This window comes from Sceloporus undulatus, chromosome 2 (assembly GCF_019175285.1).
Source record: "Sceloporus undulatus isolate JIND9_A2432 ecotype Alabama chromosome 2, SceUnd_v1.1, whole genome shotgun sequence".
In the NCBI taxonomy this organism is placed as follows: Eukaryota; Metazoa; Chordata; class Lepidosauria; order Squamata; family Phrynosomatidae; genus Sceloporus; species Sceloporus undulatus.
The window spans coordinates 157,171,422-157,193,124 of NC_056523.1; the positions used below are offsets into that span (position 1 = coordinate 157,171,422).

Sequence of the window (21,703 nt, forward strand, 5' to 3'; positions counted from 1 at the left end):
AGGGTTCCCCATGACATTCTTGAAACAAGCTAGTAAAATGTGGGCTGGACAAAGTGACTATTACATGAATTTGTAATTGGCTGACTGGTCGAAGCCAAAGGGTGCTCAACAATGGCTCCTTTTCATCCTGGAGGAAGGTGACCAGTGGGGTCCAACAGGGTTCTGTCCTGGGCCCAGTGCTATTCAACATCTTTATCAATGACTTGGATGACAAAATTGGGGGCATGCTTATCAAATTAGCAGATGATACCAAACTAGGAGGAGTAGCTAATACCCCAGAAGACAGGATCAAAATTCAAAATGATCTTAATAGATTAGAAAGTTGGGCCAAAGCTAACAAAATGAATTTCAACACGGAGAAATGTAAGGTACTGCACTTAGGGCAGAAAAATGAAATGTACAAATATAGGATGGGTGACACCTGGCTGAACGAGACTATGTGTGAAAGGGATCTGGGGGTCTAAATAGACAACAAGTTGAACATGAGTCAACAGTGCGACGCGGCAGCTAACAAGGCCAATGCAGTTTTAGGCTGCATCAATAAAAGTATAGTGTCTAGATCAAAGGAAGTAATAGTGCCACTATATTCTGCTCTGGTCAGGCCCCACCTGGAATATTGCATCCAGTTCTGGGCACCACAATTTAAAAAGGATGTGGAGAAACTGGAGTGTGCCCAAAGGAGAGCAACCAAAATGGTGAAAGGTTTGGAAACCATGCACTGTGAGGAACGCCTTAGGGATCTGGGTGTGTTCAGCCTGGAGAAGAGAAGGTTGAGGTGATATGATAGCCCTGTTTAAATATTTGATGGGATGTCATATTGAGGAGGGAGCTAAATTATTTTTGGCTGCTCCAGAGACTAGGACCCGGAACAATGGATGCAAGCTCTAGGAAAAGAGATTCTACCTCAACATTAGGAGGAACTTCCTGACAGTAAGGGCTGTTTGAGAGTGGAACACACTCCTTCCTCAGAGTGTAGTGGAGTCTCCTTCCTTGGAGGTCTTTAAACAGAGGCTGGATGGCCATCTGCCGGGGCTGCTTTAATTTGGATTTCCTGCATGGCAGGGGGGTTGGACTGGATGGCCCTTGCGGTCTCTTCCAACTCTATGATTCTATGGCCCATGGCAAGATTATCAACTCAAGTTCCTAGCCTCCCATTTGGGGCCTGACTTTTTGGATTCTTCTGACTCTTGTTGGATTTTACATGTTCCTTGTTTTTCTCAAGCCTGCATTATAAATATTTAAATAATTATTTACATAATACAATAGAGAAATGAGCTAGAGTTGTTCATATGAAGATTTAAAAGATAAAATACTTGTTATCAATCCATGCTTGAAAGAACAAATCAGCTAAAATTACTTTTTTGAGGCTTAAAATGTAAAGGGTGAACATAGTAAATTGCCTTTTTTTTAGTCAGATCATTGGTCCGTTCAGTGGTGCATGGGATGGATAAGGCATGCAGTCCCGTGCTGTCTATTTCAAGTGAGATTGGTCTCGGACAGAGATCTTTCCTGTCTCTCCTGTTGTCCTGATATTTTTAGCTGGAGACAGGGCAGATTGAACATGGTACCCTCTGCAAGCTAAGCATATTCTCTATCATAATATACTATGAAATCAACGGACTCTACCCTGGATTAGAAGAAAGTGCTCATGTTGGGAAGGTTCTTAATTCATAGAACTTAATTCTTTGCTGCCATACAAGTCTTATGGGCTATAGTGTGCCAAATTTTAAATACAGTTTTGGATACCTCAGTAGTATTGAAACAATAGCTTATAGTACAAGAATCTATATTCAAAACTTAGCAGCTAAAGTCAGGAGTTTTTGCTTTAAGGTAGCCCTGTTAATTCTTGCTGCTACCATATCAGAACAATTTGCTCCCACATTTGATGTTTGGATGTATCTGCTCTTGCACTCAGAAGAAAAAAAAACAGTGACTGCACATTTATTAATTTGGAAGAAAATATGCAGTAATGCTTATTTGTGCCAGTATTTGCAAACATTGGAATGTTCATTTTATTTTTTTAAAGTGAATTATTCTCTCAGGGACTAATACAGATCTGTTAACGCTCCACTTCATTGTTTTTTCAGACTACATCTGTAGTTTTCACAAGTGCATTTGGGGTACATTTCCTAAGACAGAGTAATAGCTTATGTTTTTCCAAGTGCTCAACATGATATCAGAGGCAAGACCCTGCGGTACTCCCCAAATGAGAAAAGAAATAATTTTTTTCCTGGTAACAAAGATTAGATTGATGGATAATTGCAGGTTCCAGATGTAATAACGATAACCCAAATGGTTTACTTTTCTTCTCTTCCCCCTGATTCACCTTCAGTAGATCTGGTGTGTGGTGCAAAACTGAAAAATCCATTTAGATCTGAGTAAGAGTTATATATAGTGCTATTGATAAACTACTGTTCTTGTTTTTTATTGTTTTTGGAACAACCTCCCTGAAATTTTATTTAGTATTGGAATATATAATATGGCATAGGATACTGTATTGCAATATATAATATGGCACAAGAAAAAAACACTTTGAATATAGGAACTGGTTTGTATGCTGTGATAATACAATTCTTAAGTAATATAGCAAATCATGTTATACAAATTGAAATGGGAAGCAGTATTAAAATTCATTTTAGCAGCTATTCATATGAGCTTGGTAAGAGCTAATGGATGATTCGGGAGGTGAGAACCAAATCTAAAGCAAACCTTGGCTAAGTTTTTATATTCTTCTTCCTGTTTTCCTTGCTAACTCATGTGCAATTATTCCAATACTGTCACAGAGAAGAAGATTCAGAATGTGAGAAAGATAAGAAAATCTGGTACTATAGCACAAAAGTCCAGCTGGCAGAGTTAATTGAATGCCTTGACAAAGATTACTGGGAAGCTGATCTTTGCAAAACTCTAGAAGAAATGCATGAAGAAATTCATCGGCATATGGATATAACAGAAGACCTTACTAATAAAGCACGGGGTAGCAACAAATCGTTTCTTGCTGCGGCAAATGGTAAGAATCTATTTAACTAATTTTGAATTGCTAATTACACGCAATGCTTTATCAAATATGTTTTGAATGTTTAACTCGTTGACTTGTATCTCACTGACAAAAAATCTGTGTGAGAAAAAGGGAATATCTGTTAAAGAAAATTAGGAAGGCCAAGTTATATTGGGTTAATATTGTGAAATGTTCTGTGAAAGGAACTTTTAATGACCCTAGAATTTATGATTTTGACAGGTGCATTTATCAGTCCTGTTTGTACTTACAGTTATCTGAAAATATACAAACTATAGACCAAGGTTCTTCCTGTTGCTGTTCTAGAAAAATCGCTAATATAATTGTTTTAAACCCTGTGCTTTAATAGGGTAAACAGACAGTAGAAATTCCATATTGTTCTTCTGATAGCCTACCATTCTTGGAATGCAAAGTTCAGATGTTACATATTCATTCTTTCAGCTTATATTTAGCAAAGGACCAAAATAGATGTTTACAGTTCCTTGTTAGACTCAAACTATCATTCTGCACTTGGTTTTTGTAATCTCTAGGAATGGAAATCAACCAAGAGAAGCAGTTAAATTAGAGCTGCAGTTCTGTTTGTTGCTTAGCTCAAATACACTATCCAAGCCATTTGGCATGTTTGGAAAATTAACTCCTAGCTTAATAAGCCAGTTTATATATAAACTTAGTGTGCCTACACACAGTTGTAGTCCCCCCCCCCTTCCCCACATGTAAGAAAGAAGCCAGAAAACCACAGTTGAGCATAGCTTCCCATTTGCAAACTGGTAGCTATGGTTCATGGCTTCCAGTGAAGTTGAAATACATAAACAGACTCTAAACCATGGCTTCATATCCTATCCTGTCATATTTGGAAGCCATTAGCCATCATTTCCAAGATCAAATATAATGGGAAACAATGATAAACTCTGAATTCTTGTCTTATTTTCTCACTTATATGGAGCAAAAGACTAGTACATGAGTATCATTCAGGGGCAACAGATCTATTAATGATTTGGTAGACCTACTACAGATATTGTGTTTGAATTATACAAATACAGCTGTTTTCTATTAAATAATTAAGGGAACAGGGAATTGGCACTTAAAATTTCCTTACATATTTAAGTATAATATATATTGGACTCAAAATTCAGTGGAAAATATGCACATATATTAGCTTTATGAAGAGGAGATTGTATACTTCTTTCAGTCGCTATGCATCTCTGAGATGCATTCATAGTTTTTTGTGGGTTTCAGGTTATGAGGCTTGTCTAGAGAGTTTATTCTGACGTTTTGCCAGCAACTGTGGCTGGCCCATAGCCTGAAGAACCCACAAAAAAACATCTCTGAGATATTTCATTCCTTGGCAAATTGTATTCCCAATCAGGGTGAGTGCTTTTGTCTCGTACTATGTATAATTTCCAAATGGTAATGGAAAACCTGCATCTGCTGGCATATAAGAGATAATTTCATACACTGACATCACTTGAGACCATATATATTGCCCATGTTGGTAATGTAAATTTATCTCAAGAAGTTAGGACCTCACTTAGTCATATGGCTGTATTTTTGATAAGCCAAATAATTTCCATTTTAAAATAGAAAGAGGACAAAATATGGCTTGGGCTTCAAAGATACAAGCTTTCATTCTTCCATTCTCTCTCCTCCCCTTTCTTTCTCTGGTATGTGTATAGGCAGTTACTTGTCTCCCCACCCCCACTCCTAATAATACAGTGGGCTGGGAACTATCCATAGGGCCTTTACAGACAGCCAAAAAAGCTGCTTCGGTCACAGTGGAGGTATGGTGTTTCAATGATGCATGTGCCCTAAGGACTAGAGCTGGCTTTGGTGTGGCTTCTGGACTCTTAGGACGCATGCATCATTGAACACCATACTTCCACGACTCGAAGCAGCTTTATTTTGGCTGTCTGTAACAGGCCATAGTGGCCTTTCCTGGGAGCAGGAAATACATATGGTGGAGCTGCATATGGGTTGCCCCTACACACCCAGACAAATGTGCTTTCTGCTTTTGCAGTGGTCCTGTTAGATGCAAGCCTATGCACTTTTATAGCTTACATCTTTAAGCAAAATATGAAACAAATATATTATTTATATATAACACTCATATCCCACCTTCCTCCCAAAATCGTCCCAAAATTTTGGGCATAATGTCGCTATGGATGTAAGAGAATAAATGTGATCCAAAGATATAAAATTTACTTTGTACAGTAATTTAAAAGAAAATCTATATATCCCACCTTTCTCCCAAAATGGAATCCAAGGCAACTTAACGATACACATTTTAAAGTGTTATTTCCTAAAAAACGCATGCTTTTAGATTAATTTTTAACATAATCTAGTTTACAATCAAAACAAAACACACTCAAAGATAAAGAAAATTGAGGGGGGAAAGAAAAAGAAAGTAAAAAGGAAAGGAAAGAAAGTGGGGAAAAAACAGTGAAAGCAAAAGGCCAAAAAAAAAAGACATACAACTAATACACCAGTAGGGCTTTGAAACCCACCCACTCCGGCATCCTGACTGTAACAAAAATAAAATAAAAGGGAGGATTATTCTGCCATTACAGATGAAATTAAATAATCCTACTAAAATTATTAATAACCATAGCCACTGATTGTTATGTCATTTCTTACTGCTCAAAGAGTCCATGTACTTTTTTTGTCCATATACTGTTCTCAGTATTTCAGAATGTTTTCTGTTGTCTTATCTTTTAGAACCCTTGTTAATTTGGCCATTTGAGCTAACTCAGCAGCATTAACAATCCATATTTCCATCATCGGTGCTTCAGTTTGCAGAAACAATATTCTTGCTGCTGTTGACATATGTTGAAGAAATGATCCCTGTTTACTGTCCATGTTTTCATCCATAATGCTCAACAAAAACATTTCTGATAACATTACAAAATCCTTAATGTTTTTTAGATTAACATATCAGTGTTTCTGAAACCAGTAACTTTTCACCTTCTAGCAAGTCCACCACATATGACAAAATGATCCTTCCTTATCTTCACATCTTCAATATTGATTTGAAACATTCTGGGCCATTTTCGATAGCTTATTTGGATTTAGATAAAGTCTACACATTATCTTATATAGATTTTCTTTTAAATTACTGCACGGAAAACACTTTACATCTTTGGATCACATTTATTATGATACATCCATATGGACATTATGCCCCAAATTTTGGGCTCACCTCAGAAAGCATGCTTTAAGCTATCTTTTCACTACTGAAATGAAGCAGCTTTATTTTGGCCTGTCTCTATGGGGCCATAGTCACTGGTGTTGTGTTTTACCACACTGGGATTGTTTAGGTTCTCATAATGCTTGGCAACATTTATAGCTTTCATTTTTTAATAAAAGTCGTAAACAGTGAGTAAGCAAGAGTAAAACTATCTAGTTCCGACTTTGCTGTTCCCATTGTTCCCATTGGAGGAAATGGCTATGGTATGTTTTGGAAGAATAGATCTGCCTCCTGAGAGAGAGAGCCAGCGTGGTGTAGTGGTTTGAGCATTGTACTACAACTCAGGAGAACAGGGTTCAGTTCCTCACTGAGGCATGGAAACCCACTGAGTAACCTTGGCTCAGTCATACACAGAAAACCCCATAATAGGTTTGTCTTAGGGTCGCCATAAGTCAGAAGCAAAGATGCACAACAACAACAACCTGCCTCCTCCAGTCTTCTACCAAAACATATTACTTTTTTGGTGACACCGGGAGCTACATCTAGTACTGGAGCTTTTGCTACTGTTAAATAATTCGATGCCAGGAGTAGGTCAGATTTCATACCCTCCTTCTTAGGAACATTCTTAGGGAGGAAGCATATGGCCAGAGGCTGCTCTGGCCACAGTCGGGCTAAGACCATGGCAACCGCATGACCTACTCCTGAAGCAAGCTGCCGCTGCAGTCCCAAACCAGTGCAGCCAGAAGATGGATTATACCCACTCCTTTTTGATCAGATCCAAAGGACTGGACTGCAGCACCATCTGAACACCACACCCCCAAAGTGGCCAGAAGCTGCTTTATTTGGCCCATGTGTTTCAGGCCTCAGTTGAGTTTTCTGTAATCCCACAGTTCAGCATTGCACCATTTTGTAGAATTCTGTTGGACGTGCCTTCTTCCATATCCTGCCCTATCATTGAGTTCTCCTTACTAAAGATGCACTCCTGTTAGTTTAACATTTGTTTCCTGAATATTTGCTTCTTTTAATCTATTGTGTAATCCATTCATAAATCTCAGTTTTATAAATTCAACAATTAATACTTACACATATTCTCTGAAATAATTTCTAGACAATCCATATTGACCGAGCAGTGTACAAAATCAAAACAAACAGCTTCATTTATATACCACTTCATACCGAATGAGCAATATCTAAGCGGTTTACAACCGTAAGCTAATTGCCCCCAACAAGCTGAGTACTCATTTTAGTGACCTGGGAAGGATGCAAGCCTGAGTCAAGCTTGAACCCTGGCTAGTATTGAACTCGCAACCTTATGGTTTTGAGTGAGTGGCTGCAGTACAGGCATTTAACCACTGCATCACCAGGGCTCTTATCCTGAGGTTATGCTGTCATTTTCTGTGACATTTCTTGGATACTGCATATTGACTGGTAATCTTGCTCTTTCCAAAACCGAGCAGAATTCCATGTGAAATAGTACTGCACAGACTGAAGCTTCATTGGGTATTTGTTCTACTACATGGATCTGTTAGTTGTACATTGGGATGCTTTAGGTAAGGGAGAGAGACAGAAGCTATGTTACCTGTACCCAAGATCCTTCAGAGTTGTAGTCTCTAACTTGACTTTGTCTTTGGTCCAAATTTCCCATTTTTCCATTAGAAGAAATTCTGGAAGCAGCTAGAATCAGAAAGGGTGAAACATTGGAGGATAAAAACTCAGTGGCTGACGAAACAGAAAAGGAAAAATCTAGTGTTGACAATAAAGACAGGACAGATGTTGATAATGGCAAAGAAGAGCTTTCAAACCAACAACCAGGTGCAAGCAAAGAAATACCACATGAAGAAAGTTCTGAAAAAGGACGCAAAGAAGGTAAAGACAATGTATTAGTCAATATATTTGTTGGAATACCATTCACTCTAATGATTTAAAAAAAATTAGCATTTCATATTTGCATCTTTAATCTGTTGTTTTTTCTCTAACTATGCTACAGAACGTACCTAGTGCAAACAGTTTTCATGAACTTAATTTTTGTATGCATGCTATTATCTATATTTATTTAGGAGCCAATTTTGGAAAATATCGATAAAGATTTCTTGTGCATTTTATTGTAGAGTCAACTGATGGGGATAAAAGCAATTCCGTGACATTGCCTGTTGGAGGCAAAATCATAGAGTCTGCTGCAGGAGAAGCTAATGCTTCTGAAGGGAAGAGTGCAGTGGGATGTGAACCAGAAACCCTTGATAATAATGAGGCAGACAAGAATTCAACATCAGAGCCTCCCAAGGATGTTACAGGTACAGTGGACAGTATATACATGTCTGTAATTTAGAGAATAGTAATATACTTGTTAATGATGGTGAAGTAAATTACTTTAATTTTTTTTGCTGTTGCTGGTGCTGCTTTGCTGGACTGGACTGTATGTTGTGATTGTTTTGTATGCAGTCAGTAGTGTTCAACATTTACTTTGAGGGTGCTCATGTCACTTTGTCCTCCAAATATTTGGACTTAGATTAAGTTCAGTGTAGGTTTTCTCTTTCCTTGACCACTTTGTTTATTTTCCATAACCCTAAGCATAAGTTACATAGATTTAAGTAAAGATCATCCAGACATATGTGATCACAAGGACCACATGTGTATGTAATGTTAATCCATGACTTGGTATCCTATACATATGTTACAGTGAGCCTAGTACTCATACTCTGTTATCCTCCCTAAGGTTTTGCTTTTGCATTGTAGTTAACTGAAATTTGTTGTGTTGTCTGCCAAATTTAAACAAGCTAAATCTAGGTAATTGACTTCTGAAACTGTATTGTTGAAATAAATCACTATTAATTGCAGTTCTAGTTCTGGATGATACAGTAGATAGTTTAACTTAAGGTGGGATCCATTGGGGTGCTCCCTGTGGATTTTTATGCTTCTGCCAGTAGATATAGGTCTTCCTCTCCTGTTCCTCCCTGTTGTGTCAGAAACATGCTCAGGTGCAGAATTCACAGCTGTCCAGAGAAGGTTTTTTAGGGCTCTGGGATGCTCCAAAAAGGGGAAGGGATCACTCCTCCCAATTCAACTAGTGAAAGAATTTCTGCTACAACAAGAATTGAAGTAAAGAACTGAATCCTGGCCAAATGTTTTGGCCTCTTCCTTCTAGCTATGTGGAACAAGAAGAGAGAAGATACACACCAGGCTAAATTTATAACTTATTGTAATGATTCCCAAAGTTGGGTCCTCAAATGTTGTTTGAGTTCTATCTCAGAAGCCCTAGGCTGAGGTCAGAGTTTCTCAAGCTGTAGTCAAACAGTATTTGGGGAGCCTAGTGTGGAAACTATGGATAATGTGATAATGTAAATGCAGCTGTTTTGATCTACGAGCAAGAATAGATCAGAGTATAGAGCAATAGTAAGTTTTTTGTAGATATGATTTCACAGTCTGCAATTCCTGCAGAGTAGTCCAACAAATGGGATGTCTTGGAGTGTGTGTGATGAAAAATCTCTCATCTATATGCTCCCCCAAGAAAACAAATTATATATGCCTCCCTGTATATAGAAACAGACACCTGTCTGGTAATAGTTTTAATTTGACCCACTCCTCCTGTGCTAAAAGAGGGGAGGGAATCTCCCACGTTGAACCTAATTTAGACTATAAGCATTCCCAGTTGACCTGAAAGGATCCTGGGGATACACGTCTTGCTTTGTGAAGCCCCGTCCTCTTTGGATTCTCCTTGGAAGGAGAGGAAACCCCTTTCCCATCGTCAGTTAGAGATTAGAGATAACTGGGATTCCCCTGCTGTAAGAGTGATGGAGAACTAGCACCTTTGACCTGGTTCTCCAGTCACTGTGCTAAAGTCATTGTGCGGAGACTCCTTTATGTTGCTGAGCATACTGAAATGCAATTCTCCTGCCCACAGTGGTATGTTCAGGAAGGGAAGCATCATGACATTTGGTGGGTAATTAAATCCATAATCACACTTGCTGAAATGCATGGAGAAAATCCTTAACTGTTAGAACTAAACTTGAAATGGAGCAGTTCTCCTTAAGAGGAGGCATGTGTGTTTGTAAAATTAAATATATAGTACCCCTATTTATTAACTCCTTCAGTTTTCTTTTCATTGATCAACTTGTGCATTACTAAATGTTTCTTTTCACATTGTTGACATTTCAGTGCCTTCTAACTTCAGGATTTTCATCTTGCATTTTTAAGTATTGTTAAGATAGTACTAAGTATCTAAATAGTTGTCTTTTGTAGATGAAAGAACTAATCCAGTTCCTAGTCTGAGTATTGGTTCATCTGCTGAAACACTCTTGTCTGAACCAGAAAACAGCAGTAGCAATGAACTAAATTCTATGCAGAATGAATCTGTGAAAACATCTGATGAAGTGGAAAATGTTGAAGGAGGATCACAGAGCTCAGATGAGCTAGGTAAGAATAAAGCAGTGTGTCATTAGGATATGATTGCTGTTGCCTTATTTTTAAATTGCATATTTTCCATGTTTTTAAACAGCAGTTTCAGTACTAAACCAGTGTCTCTTACCAGTAATTGACTGGATGAGAGCAAGCAAACTGAGGCTTAATCCATCTCAACTGACAGTGTCACATCCTCTGAGGGAGAGAAAAAGAGGCAAGCATAGCTTGTTCATACCTAGGCCCAGAAGCAGATTAAAGACACACATCCCCTCCATCCTGGCTGCCAATATTTGCTGGACTTAATCACCTCCCTCTCTGCCATTCCCTTTTACTTGAGCCTTATTTTGATTGTAACATTGAGGCAAGGAACTGTCAAATTAACAATAGGTAAGCCTTTCTGAAAGCCTTTGTGGCTTAAGCGAAGGGTATAAATGCTCTAAATAAATAAATACAAGACAGAGGTGCCCTGGGCAGAGGAAGGCAGGTCAAGAAATAGGGATTCAATCTTGGCTGGATGGGGTTACACTTCCCCTGAAATCTCTGGTACATAGCTTGGGTGTACTCTTGGTCTTATTCCTGAACCTAGAGGCTCAGCAGAAGTTTATTTGCACAGCTAAACCAGTCCACCAGCAGCACCCGTTCCTTGAGATATCAAATTTGGCTATGGTAACACAACCCTCGATTACATCCCTTTTGGATTATTGTAATACTATTTACATGGGGCTTCCTTTGAAAATGGTTTGGAAACTTGTCCAAAATGTGGCTAGACCAGGGTGGGTTTTAGAGAGCATATAACCCCATTGTAGAAACGGTTTCAGTGTTTACCAATCTATTTCTGGGCACAATTTATCAAAGTGTTCATTACAGTCTATAAAACTATATACAGTTTAACTCTAGACTCTGAAAGCCTGTATCTCTTCATACATCCTTTTAATTGGATTGATGGTTTAATGTTGCTTTAACTTTTGTATCATATATTGGTTTAGCTCAGGGGTAGGCAACCTCTTTGAGCCAGGGGCCGGGTTGCTGTCCCTCCGACAACTGGGGGGGCCGAAGCCAAAAAAAATAATAATGAAATAATTTTTTAAAATTAAATATATAAATAAACCGGGACAAATGTAGGACAAAATTTTCAAATGGAGGACATTTTTTTTAAAAATAAAAATGGAGGACACGCGAAAAAAATTTGCTGATTTTTTAAAAAATGTTAATATAAATGCATGTTTCTGAGGCTTCTATAGACAATTGCCCCCAAAAGGCCCCGGCGGCAATCGGCGGCAGGACCGGGCTTGGGCCGATCCCAAGGCCTCGCCGGGCCGCATCCGGCCTGCGGGCCGCAGGTTGCCTACCCCTGGTTTAGCTACTGTATACATGTATACATGTCTAAAAATTTTAATCAAAAAATTGACCCAAAAACCTAGGTTGACTTATCCACAGGTCACTATAAGTAATTTACCTTAATCATCAAAAAAGAAATCATTCCCTTTCTCTGAGTAGAATGCCAAAAGGCAAGAGCTTTGTCCATCCCAAAAGCAGCTAAAAGAAGCAATAACTCCTATCCTCCACCCTTCTGACCTTTCTAAAGGGTCTGGTTGGGGAAATGGTGTAGCTGACTGCTCTTTGGTGCATCCCCTCAAAGGAGTGCTAAGAAAAATTGGGCTTTGAAGGATTTGTAGAAGACATTTGTTTATGTTATGTCAGCTTTCCTGGGTTAAAATCAGGCAAAGTTAACATGAAAGTAAAGGCTATAATCACTGCTAACATAGTTGCCACTTTCTTTGTTTTACCTTTTCATTCTTTTTGACATGTGCTTTTTCTTGCCTGTGTCTGGTTGTCTTTCCCACAAATCACACAGCCATCATTTACTGTAGTTCCCTTCTTATCCAGCCAGCCTTTAAGGGTGAGCACAAACAGTTAGGCCTGTTGGAATTTTCTAAGTTCTTTGGCATCTTTCCCTTTGCTTCATCCTTTAGCTCTTTTGTTACATGCCCCTAGGTTTTACCCTCAATTTATCCATGGATCATATCAGATTTCATAAATCTGGTTCCAAAACCTGCCCTCAACTTATACACAACGTCAACATAGTTGAGTATGTACAGTATTTTGTTTTAACTTGCTGTACATTGAGAGCTGCTTTTGAGTTCCATTTTGGAAGAAAGACAGGGTATAAATCTAATTAATTAAATAGATCTGTACTAATTTGCCTTTCTATATATCCACTCTTTTAAATGTTTGTTTTGCAACAGGAGAAAGAAGCGAATCTCCAAGCACTGGAAGAGGTACCCCAGGTTCAACACGAATGGTCACCAGGTTACGAAATCCAGACAGCAAACTAAGCCAACTAAAATGTCAGCAGGTTGCTGCTGCAGCACATGAAGCAAATAAGCAATTTAAAGAAGGCAAAGAGGTTTGTGCTACTTTTGAAAATTAGTAATTAAGGTAATTCTGGTGTACATATGCCAAATTAAAGTAATTTTTATTATGAAACAAAGGCTTGAATGCTATTTTTTTACTCCAAATATAGAAGAGACCAATCAAATGAGTTAGATTTACATAAATGTTGATGCACGATTAAACAGTTGATATGGTGGGTCTACACTAGTTAACATTAATCAATTTAAGTCAAAGACCTAACAATGTAATCCTATTATATTTATTCAGGAGTATTTTGTTTTCAATTCGGTAAACACCTCTTTGTTGAGTGCACGTCTTCAAATTGCTTGTTGACATATGGTGACCCATTAATTTCACAGCATTTTCTTAGGCAAGGAATATTCAAAGGTGATTCCTCTGAAATCTGTGAGCAGCTTTGTGTCCTTTTCTGGGAGAAAGGCAGGAGAGAAATTAAATGAATAAACAAACGTAGCTGATAGCAGTGGTGTCACTATGGGGTGCACACGGCATTGACTGACACCCCAGAGGGGGGGTGTCACTTGTTGGGGTAATACACCCAGAGGGACTGGCCTGGTTACTGGGCAAGCAAAAAAGGGTACTTTCCCACTTGCTCAGCAGCTGCACTGGACCCCAGATGGGCCCTGCAGAGGCATACTGCCCCCACCCCCGGCAGCAGTGGCTTCTGGGGGCTGGTGGTGCCTTTGGAGTCCTGCACATTAGCCACCACACGGGATTCTGAAGGCCTTGGGGGTGGCGACTCTGGCCGGACAGGGGGCAAGGCAGTTCTCAACAGGTGACATCGACCCTAGTGATGCCACTGGCTGTCAGCACTTGTATTCCTTGGTGGCCTCCCATCTAAGTATTAACTAGGGCTCACCCTGCTTAGCTTCCAAGGTCAGACAGTATCTGGCGACTTTCCAATATTTAGACCTCAGCAGACAATTACTTCCAGACAAATGTGTATGACTAATGTGAAGGCTAACATTCATGATGGGTTATGTTCTTATTGTTTGAGACTATTTCATAAATATGGTTTAATACCTGTATTTTCTAGATTTCTGTGTTATGGGTCCTAAAAAATAGCAGGGTTTCAGACAGCCAGATAAAAGATGAAATCTAAAGAAGATCTGTATTTTTTTTTTTAAAAAAAATGTGTGTTCCTTTTTTAAAAAAACTTCATAAAGGTCCTCGTGGTTAATTCCCAAGGGGAAGTTTCCCGACTGAACACCAAGAAAGAAATAGTGATGAAAGGAAACATCAACAATTATTTCAAGCTCGGTCAGGAAGGAAAGTATCGTGTCTACCATAATCAGTATGCTACCAATTCTTTTGCCTTGAACAAACATCAGCACCGGGAAGACCATGACAAGAGACGACACCTTTCTCATAAGTTTTGTTTGAGTCCTGCTGGAGAGTTCAAATGGAATGGCTCTGTTCATGGGTCGAAGGTTCTTACAATATCCACTTTGAGGCTAACAATCATTCAGCTGGAGAGCAACATCCCATCTTCATTCCTTCACCCCAATTGGGCTTCACACAGGTGAAGATGTTTGCACTTTACATAACATAGTTATATGGTGCCATCAATGGTGCTTTGAAGGAGCTTACATTCAAATAGGGAGAAGATAGAAAAGACAAATGTAGGCAGAGATAAGAAGTTCTTAGTTGTTTAGTTGTTTTTTATTTGTTTAGTTGTTTCACATGTTTTGCAGTATGTTTGTTGTAGGCTGAGTAGCACTAAACATGGGAACAAGGGTTTTGTGCCATAGGCTTCACAGAAAGGGTGGGTTTGGAGAAGGGCGATTTAAATGAAGAGAATTGGTATTTTTATTTAACTTGGTTAGGTTTTTGGCATAGTCATTTTAAAACTGCCAAGGTAATTTTTCATCATTAGCAGTTCAGTATGTTTTGCAGTTGCTAGACAGACTTTCTTTGCATACAGTGAACTTAAAACTTCTCATACTTTTGTCAAATGCAGATCTAACTGGATCAAAGCTGTCCAAATGTGTAGCAAACCCAGAGAATTTGCCTTGGCTTTGGCAATATTAGAGTGTGCAATCAAACCAGTTGTCATGTTGCCAATCTGGAGGGAATCCTTGGGACATACCAGGTAAAATGTCTGAATGTATCTGAAACATAATTTGGTACTCAACTACTGTATATACTCGACTATAAGTTGAGAAATTTTTGCCCTAAAATGGCATCCAAAATCGTGGGTCGACTTATCTACGGGGCAATGCGGTACTTTAACCAAGCCTCTCCCCAGCCAGGCTACCTCTGCAAGAGATAGCCCATCTGGGGAGACGCTGGCAAGGGTGCCCGATTGCCCTGCAGCCCCCGCTAGCCTCTACTCCCTCCGATGGGAAAAGCCCAACGAGGGAGACGATCGCGCGCCCTTCAGCCTCTCCTCCGCCAGGCTTTCCCTAGAGAAGGGGCCTGGCTGAGGAGACGCTGGGGAGGGTGATTGCCTTCCCCAAAGCCTCTCTTCGGCGAGGCCCCTTCCCTTGGGAAGGAGCCCGGCCGAGGGGACGCTGGGGAGGGCGATCACCTTCCCGAGAAGCCTCCCTTCGGCGAGGCCCCTTCCCTTGGGAAGGGGCCTGGCCGAAGGGACACTGGAGAGGGCGATCACCTTCCCCAAAGCCTCTCTTCAGCAAGGCCCTTTCCTCAGCGAAGGGGCCTGGCTGAGGAGACCCGAGGAGGGCGCGCGATCGCCCAAAAGCCTCTCCCTTGCTGGGCTTCTTTTGCGAGGAAAGCCCAGTCAGGGAGACGCTGAGGCAAGCACACTCTTGACCTATCCACGGGTCATGTGAAAATCCATATTTTTGGCCCCAAAAGTTGACCTTGACTTATACATGAGGTCGACTTGTACATGAGTATACACGGTACATGTCAGTAGTCAGGAGTTTAGCAATGACTGTTATAAAAATTCATATGATACATGTTTACACATTATTGGTACTATTTTTGTTTGCAGTTGTGACTTCTTCATGAAGGTTAAACCCCTACTAATTTCTTCCAAACAAAGTATATTGAAAATTTCTAGTAGAGCCATGTGCTTTAAATGTTCTTGTTTGTCTGAAGAATGGCTGACTAGAAGAATTAATTTCTGCTATTGTGTGTGTTGTGTGATTAGGTTACGCAGAATGACAGCTATTGAAAGAGAAGAAAAGGAGAAGGTGAAAAAAAAAGAGAGAAAACAAGAGGAGGAAGAAACCATGCAACAAGCAACATGGGTGAAATACACATTTCCTATAAAACACCAGGTACTGTTTTCACATAGAAATCTTTTTAAAAGAAAAGAAAATTGCCAAGTTATTAATGCTCTTTGGTTGAGTTTAAAGGGCTCCATGTCTTTTTAATATTTTGATTAAAATTTATGCTAGTGGCATAGATGAAGAGAGAGTTGTCGTGTCTTGAGTCTTGATTTCTGCCATAACTGAATACAATCAATCAATTTTTTTATTAATGCTTAAGCCAAAGGCCATTCACATGATCATAACTGAATGCCATTCTGTGGTAAAGTAATTTTGCTCAGCTGACGGAAAATGGATTTGCACCAATTGGATTTAATATTGAAAAGGACAGCATGTTTTTATCAACCCCAGTTTCTCTATCAGGAAAATTCTGGGCAGATGGAGATCCCACAATCCCCCACCTCAGTAAAAATAATTTCTTCTTCCTAGCCCACTCCTTGTCCAAAAATTGCCACCAAACCAATAGCATTCACTCATTGCTATCATTAGAAATCTGAGGAGGTTCTCTGGATGAAATTTGAGTATACTGTTTGCAGAGATGAAGTTCTGGGAATCCAGCTAGGTTCAATAAATGTACATGCTAAAAGAATTTCCTTTCTCCTGTGTGCGTTGGTAGCAAGAGCTAGATGGTTATTTAATTGGTAGCTGGGAGGAGCAATATGCAGGTGTTCTGGAATTTTGGAAAGGATAATATAACCCATGAAAATACTAAAAACAAAAGGATAATTAAAACATATACTTCTGTTTGTAGCATGTAAGCATGAGTGGAAATGGTGGAATAAATCCATTATCTTTCTCCTAGCTCTTGACATGTCTTTAAGATAGAAAAGGGCAGGCACAGACCCAGGTATCCCAATTGTCCTTGGAGCAAGCTGTTTACTATCCAAAATTGAGTTTGTCCTTGTGTTTCTCTGTTCTTACCAGATCTTTTACTTATAGTCAGATTACTAATTTTCCAGAATTTTTTTTATAAAGGACTCTGGAGTCCTTTTCAGCCTAGGTGGATATATCACTGAAACACCTTTTCTCTTCCGTGCATAGATATTGGCTAACAGTAGATAATACTGTGTTCTATAAGAGTTTTTTTCTGGTGTTTTGCCAGCAGCTGTGGCTGGCATCTTCAGAGAAATTTTTCTGAAGATACCAGCCACAGCTGATGACGAAATGTCAGGAAAAAGCTGTTCTAGAACACAGCCTCAGAGCCCGAAAAACCCACAAAAAATTATGGATGCTGGCCATGAAAGCCTTCGATTTCACAGTAGATAAAGCAGTTGCATATGAACAGGTGTTTGTCTTGCCCTGAGCTGATTTCAGAGTGTTGTGGCCAAACCTGAAACAGTAAGCAGAGCACAAATTGGAACTTTTCCAAAGATTTTGCAAAGAGTATACTAGTCAAATCCACAAAATGATGACAGAATACAGAAAGGAGTAACAGCATCCATGCTTCAGAAGACACTTGGCTCTTCAAATGATGAATGCTCCCCAGTAAATCATTTCATATAGGCATCACTCAGTTAAAAAAGCTTCTGGCAAAGAAGCTCCTTTTTACAAAGGCGGGATACAAACCGCCATATAGTACGTATTGTATACGTACTAGGGTTAGGAAGGGACGGTGCTTCCGCACCCCCCTAACCCTAGTACGTATACAATACGTACAAGATGGCGGCGCCCCTTCCACATGGGCGCCACCATCTTTACGTACTGGACGCATAGCGTCCAGACGTGTCGCGGCACCTATGACGTCGCAAATGCGCCAGCGGCGCCTCGCAACGTCATGGAGGCGCCGCAAAAAGAAGCTCTGAAATGGAGCTTCTTTTTTGCTCTGTGCGGGAGCCGCGCGGTTTGGCTGCTGCGGCTCCCGCGCGGAGCAAATAGCGCCGGCGGGAGACCGCCTCAAAGCGGCGGTCTGTATCCCGCCAAAGTCTTTTTATGCACCCCAGGCCAACCTTTTCTTCCTTGTCCTCTATTTTGCTGTATTTTTCAGTAGCAATGGGAGAAGTGAAGACGGGCTGGAGAAACACACACTTTCAGTGTCAGGCTACAGTAGCATGCCTGCAGTGAACAATGCAGTGAAATGAAAGCTTGAGCTAGGAAAGAATGGGATTCAACTCTAAACCATCTGGCTGTGCCTTGTATGCCTGTGCTAGGTAAACAGCAACTGAGCATGAGTGAATAGCAAAGCAGACAGAAAAGAAGAAAGCAGATAAACCTGCATCACCAGCTATCCTAAAGCATCCTAGGCCGTAAAACCCACAAAAAACTATCCTAAAGCAAGTTAACCACAGATCTAGAAGTTTGGCCCTGGGTGCATTTTGGAAGAAACTTTCAGTTGGTTTCTAGAAAATTGAAAATATTTTTGTATACTTATGCAAAGTATGCCAGACCTGGTTGTTTCATTTCACACATGCCTAGTGTTATGGATAAAAAGTTTGCTGAAATATGTTTCTGAAAAAATGTTTCTACGGCTGGTATAAAATGTTCTGTTAAAGAAGTTATGTCCAAAAAACATCTACTTTGTTATCTGAATTTAGAGACATGGGCCTGAAACTCATGGGCCAAATAAAGCAGCTTCTGACTGCTTTGGGGGGCATGATGCTTACATGAACCATGCCCCCAAATCAGCCAGAAGTCATGCCAAGCCAGAAAAAGCCGGTCCTTTCAGGAGTGAATTAAATCCACTCCTGCCGGTGGCCCACTTGGGATTGTGGCAGTGGCCTGCTTCAGGAGCAAGCTGTGAGGTCACTGCAGTCCCAGACTAATTGTGGCTGGAGTGGCCAATGGCCTCTCCTTCATGGCCATTTGCTTCAAGCCATAGTCAAGTTAGTCTGGAATATCAGTATGCAAAGCAATCTTGTAGCACCTTTGAGACTAACTGAGCAAAAGATACTGTAGTATAAGCCTTAGTAGACTTGGTTTACTTCCTCATATGCAAGGAGTGAACTGGTAAGAACCTTTATAATAAGACTGTATGGATAGTCATAGAAATGCAAAACTTGTGGGTATGGTGGTGAGATTTCAAGTTCAGGGACAAAGGCAGGAGGAAAGATGTTGCCTAAAGCCAGGGCTAGGTTGATGTCCATATGAATGGTGGAGGAAGCTTTGGAATGTGGTGTGTGCTGGCTGGAAACCAGAAAGGAGATATGATAAACTGGCCAAGAGTATCATCACGAAGATGGAGGGTTAACCAGTGTTATAATAACCATTGTTGATGTTCTATCCACTGTTTAAACATCTAAGGCAGTGATGTCCAAACTCTGGCCCTCCAGGTGTTATGGACTTCAGCTCCCAGAATCCCAGATCATTGGCCAAGATGTCTGAGGCTTCTGGGAACTGAAGTCCAAAACACCTGGCGGGTCAGAGTTTGGACATCACTGATCTAAGGTATACCTGTAATAATGTCTCCCTGAAAAATTCTGCAAGCTTTCTACTATTACTTCTGTATTGATATGTGAATTTTTCGAAACAGCTTTTGGGAACTTTTAATACTTCTGACTGGAAAGAAATACTATACTTTGCAATACACACAGCTTGTTGCCCAGATTAAAGTAACACTACCTTTTTGTTTTCCTATTTCCTCAACTTTGGCACATAATAGAAGAAAAATAAGTAAATATAGTTTTCCCATATCATGTACTTGGAGATAGTTTTCTTAAATGCTCCACCAATAAAACCATAAGCTTCACTTGTGAAATTAGACACTAATGTAAGATGAGATAATCACTGGTAAACCAACAGATTTATAAGGATATGCTTTAAAATCTTATGATTCAATGATTATTCATCTTCCTTATCAAGATAAATGAAATCAATGCTGAAACAAACACAGTCTGTCAGTTCAACCAAAACAGTAGAAATTGTTTTTGGGAACAATTCAAAGATTATAAATACATTTGAATTTTAAAGAATCTCTTTATAAATCTGTTTGCTTACCAGTGATTATCTCATCTTATATTAACTGAGCAAGATATATCATGCTATAATGCCTTGCTGGAGATATAAAAACCCAAAAGGTAATAATCTTATTAGGGAGAGGAATGTACAAAATTTTAACACTTACAAACAGTACCTTTTATTGATAATGCCTAAACATGGTGTTTAAACCTTCTTCCAGATATGATGTTTTAGTACTTATTTTCTACCTAAAAGTTTTCAGTCTAAACATTTCCCCTTAATCCCAAAGAGTCTTGTAGGTCAAGCTATGTCTTTCAGTCTTGAAGTTATCAAAGAAATAAAATAATTCTACTTGCCTGCAATTTTATTTTTAATCTACCTCCAGTGGCTTGAAATTCCAAAAGTTGTGGCATCCTGTACATAATAAGCCACCTGTCGATCTAATAGCTAACTTAAATAATGATGAACTGCACATAGCTATACTGTGGAGCAGCTTGCTGGGTGTATGTTACACCTCTATTAAGGAGCTTCACTGCCTGCCAGTATGCTGCCAAACCAGATTTATGGTCTTTGTATGTAAACAACTTAGCTTATCCAAAGGGGCATCTTCTTCATGTTGGCTTTTCCTCCCATTGAAATATGCTGATGATGCTCTAAAGGTGGTACCATAACTCTCAGTTAACCCATCTGGCAGCCACTCAGAAGCATGCCTTCCTGCTGATAGTACCCACAATTTGAACAGGTCCTCTTCAAATTTAGGGCAAGCACTATAGCTTTATTGTTTTATTGTAGGTGTTTCCTAACCATTGTCCCCCCCACCCTCCACCAAGCAGAAAGGGTGTTGAATTCATTTCAGTGATGGCGAATCTATGGCACGCGTGCCAGAGGCGGCACTCAGAGCCCTCTGTTGGCACACATGCTGTTGCTCTAGCACAGAGTTTGCCAGAGTTTCTTACTAGAAAGCCAGAGGGATATGGCACTTTGCAATACATAAGTGGGATCTGGGTTGCAGTTTGGGCACTCGGTCTGTAAAAGTTTCACCATCACTGCATTATATGGTTTAATCTTTTTCATTTTCAGGTTCCCTCTTGTCTCATTGTTCTTGATCTTTGTATCATTTTGAATTTTGGTATTTTATCCTGTACAACAAATTAAGTATTTCTTAATATGAACTGATAAAGTAATTGCCCCCAACAAGCTGGGTACTGATTTTAGTGACCTTGGAATGATGCCAGGTTGAATCAACCCTAGAGCCCCTAGCTGGTATTGAATTCACAACCTTGCGACTGTGAGTGAGTGGCTGAAGTACAGGCATTTAACCACTGCGCCACCAGGGCTCTTATAAAGTAATCTGATGTGCAGTCTTCCTCTCTTTCTGCTGTCTTCTACCTTTCCTGATTTTTGGCCATCCATGGTAACCTCAGCACTTTTCTCCAGCACCACATCTCAAATGAGCTGATTTTCTTCCTGCCTGCTTTCTTTTAGTTCTGACATCCATACATGGTGATGGGGAATACTATGGCCTGTTACAGACTGCCAAAATAAAGCTGCTTCGGGTCTCTTTGGAGGTATGCT

General features: G+C 39.8%; 1 protein-coding gene across 7 annotated transcripts in view; it reads left to right on the forward strand.

Moving 5' to 3' along the window:
- Positions 1-21,703, forward strand: part of BPTF (bromodomain PHD finger transcription factor) — a 110,083-nt gene that overhangs the window by 24,706 nt on the left and 63,674 nt on the right. For all 7 annotated transcript variants that reach the window (XM_042455898.1, XM_042455899.1, XM_042455901.1 and 4 more), the window contains exons 3-10: positions 2,784-3,007; positions 7,851-8,060; positions 8,303-8,485; positions 10,431-10,604; positions 12,836-12,996; positions 14,168-14,523; positions 14,962-15,093; positions 16,117-16,246. In XM_042455898.1, the coding sequence (XP_042311832.1) occupies positions 2,784-3,007; positions 7,851-8,060; positions 8,303-8,485; positions 10,431-10,604; positions 12,836-12,996; positions 14,168-14,523; positions 14,962-15,093; positions 16,117-16,246 (1,570 nt within the window). The remainder of the gene's footprint in view (positions 1-2,783; positions 3,008-7,850; positions 8,061-8,302; positions 8,486-10,430; positions 10,605-12,835; positions 12,997-14,167; positions 14,524-14,961; positions 15,094-16,116; positions 16,247-21,703) is intronic.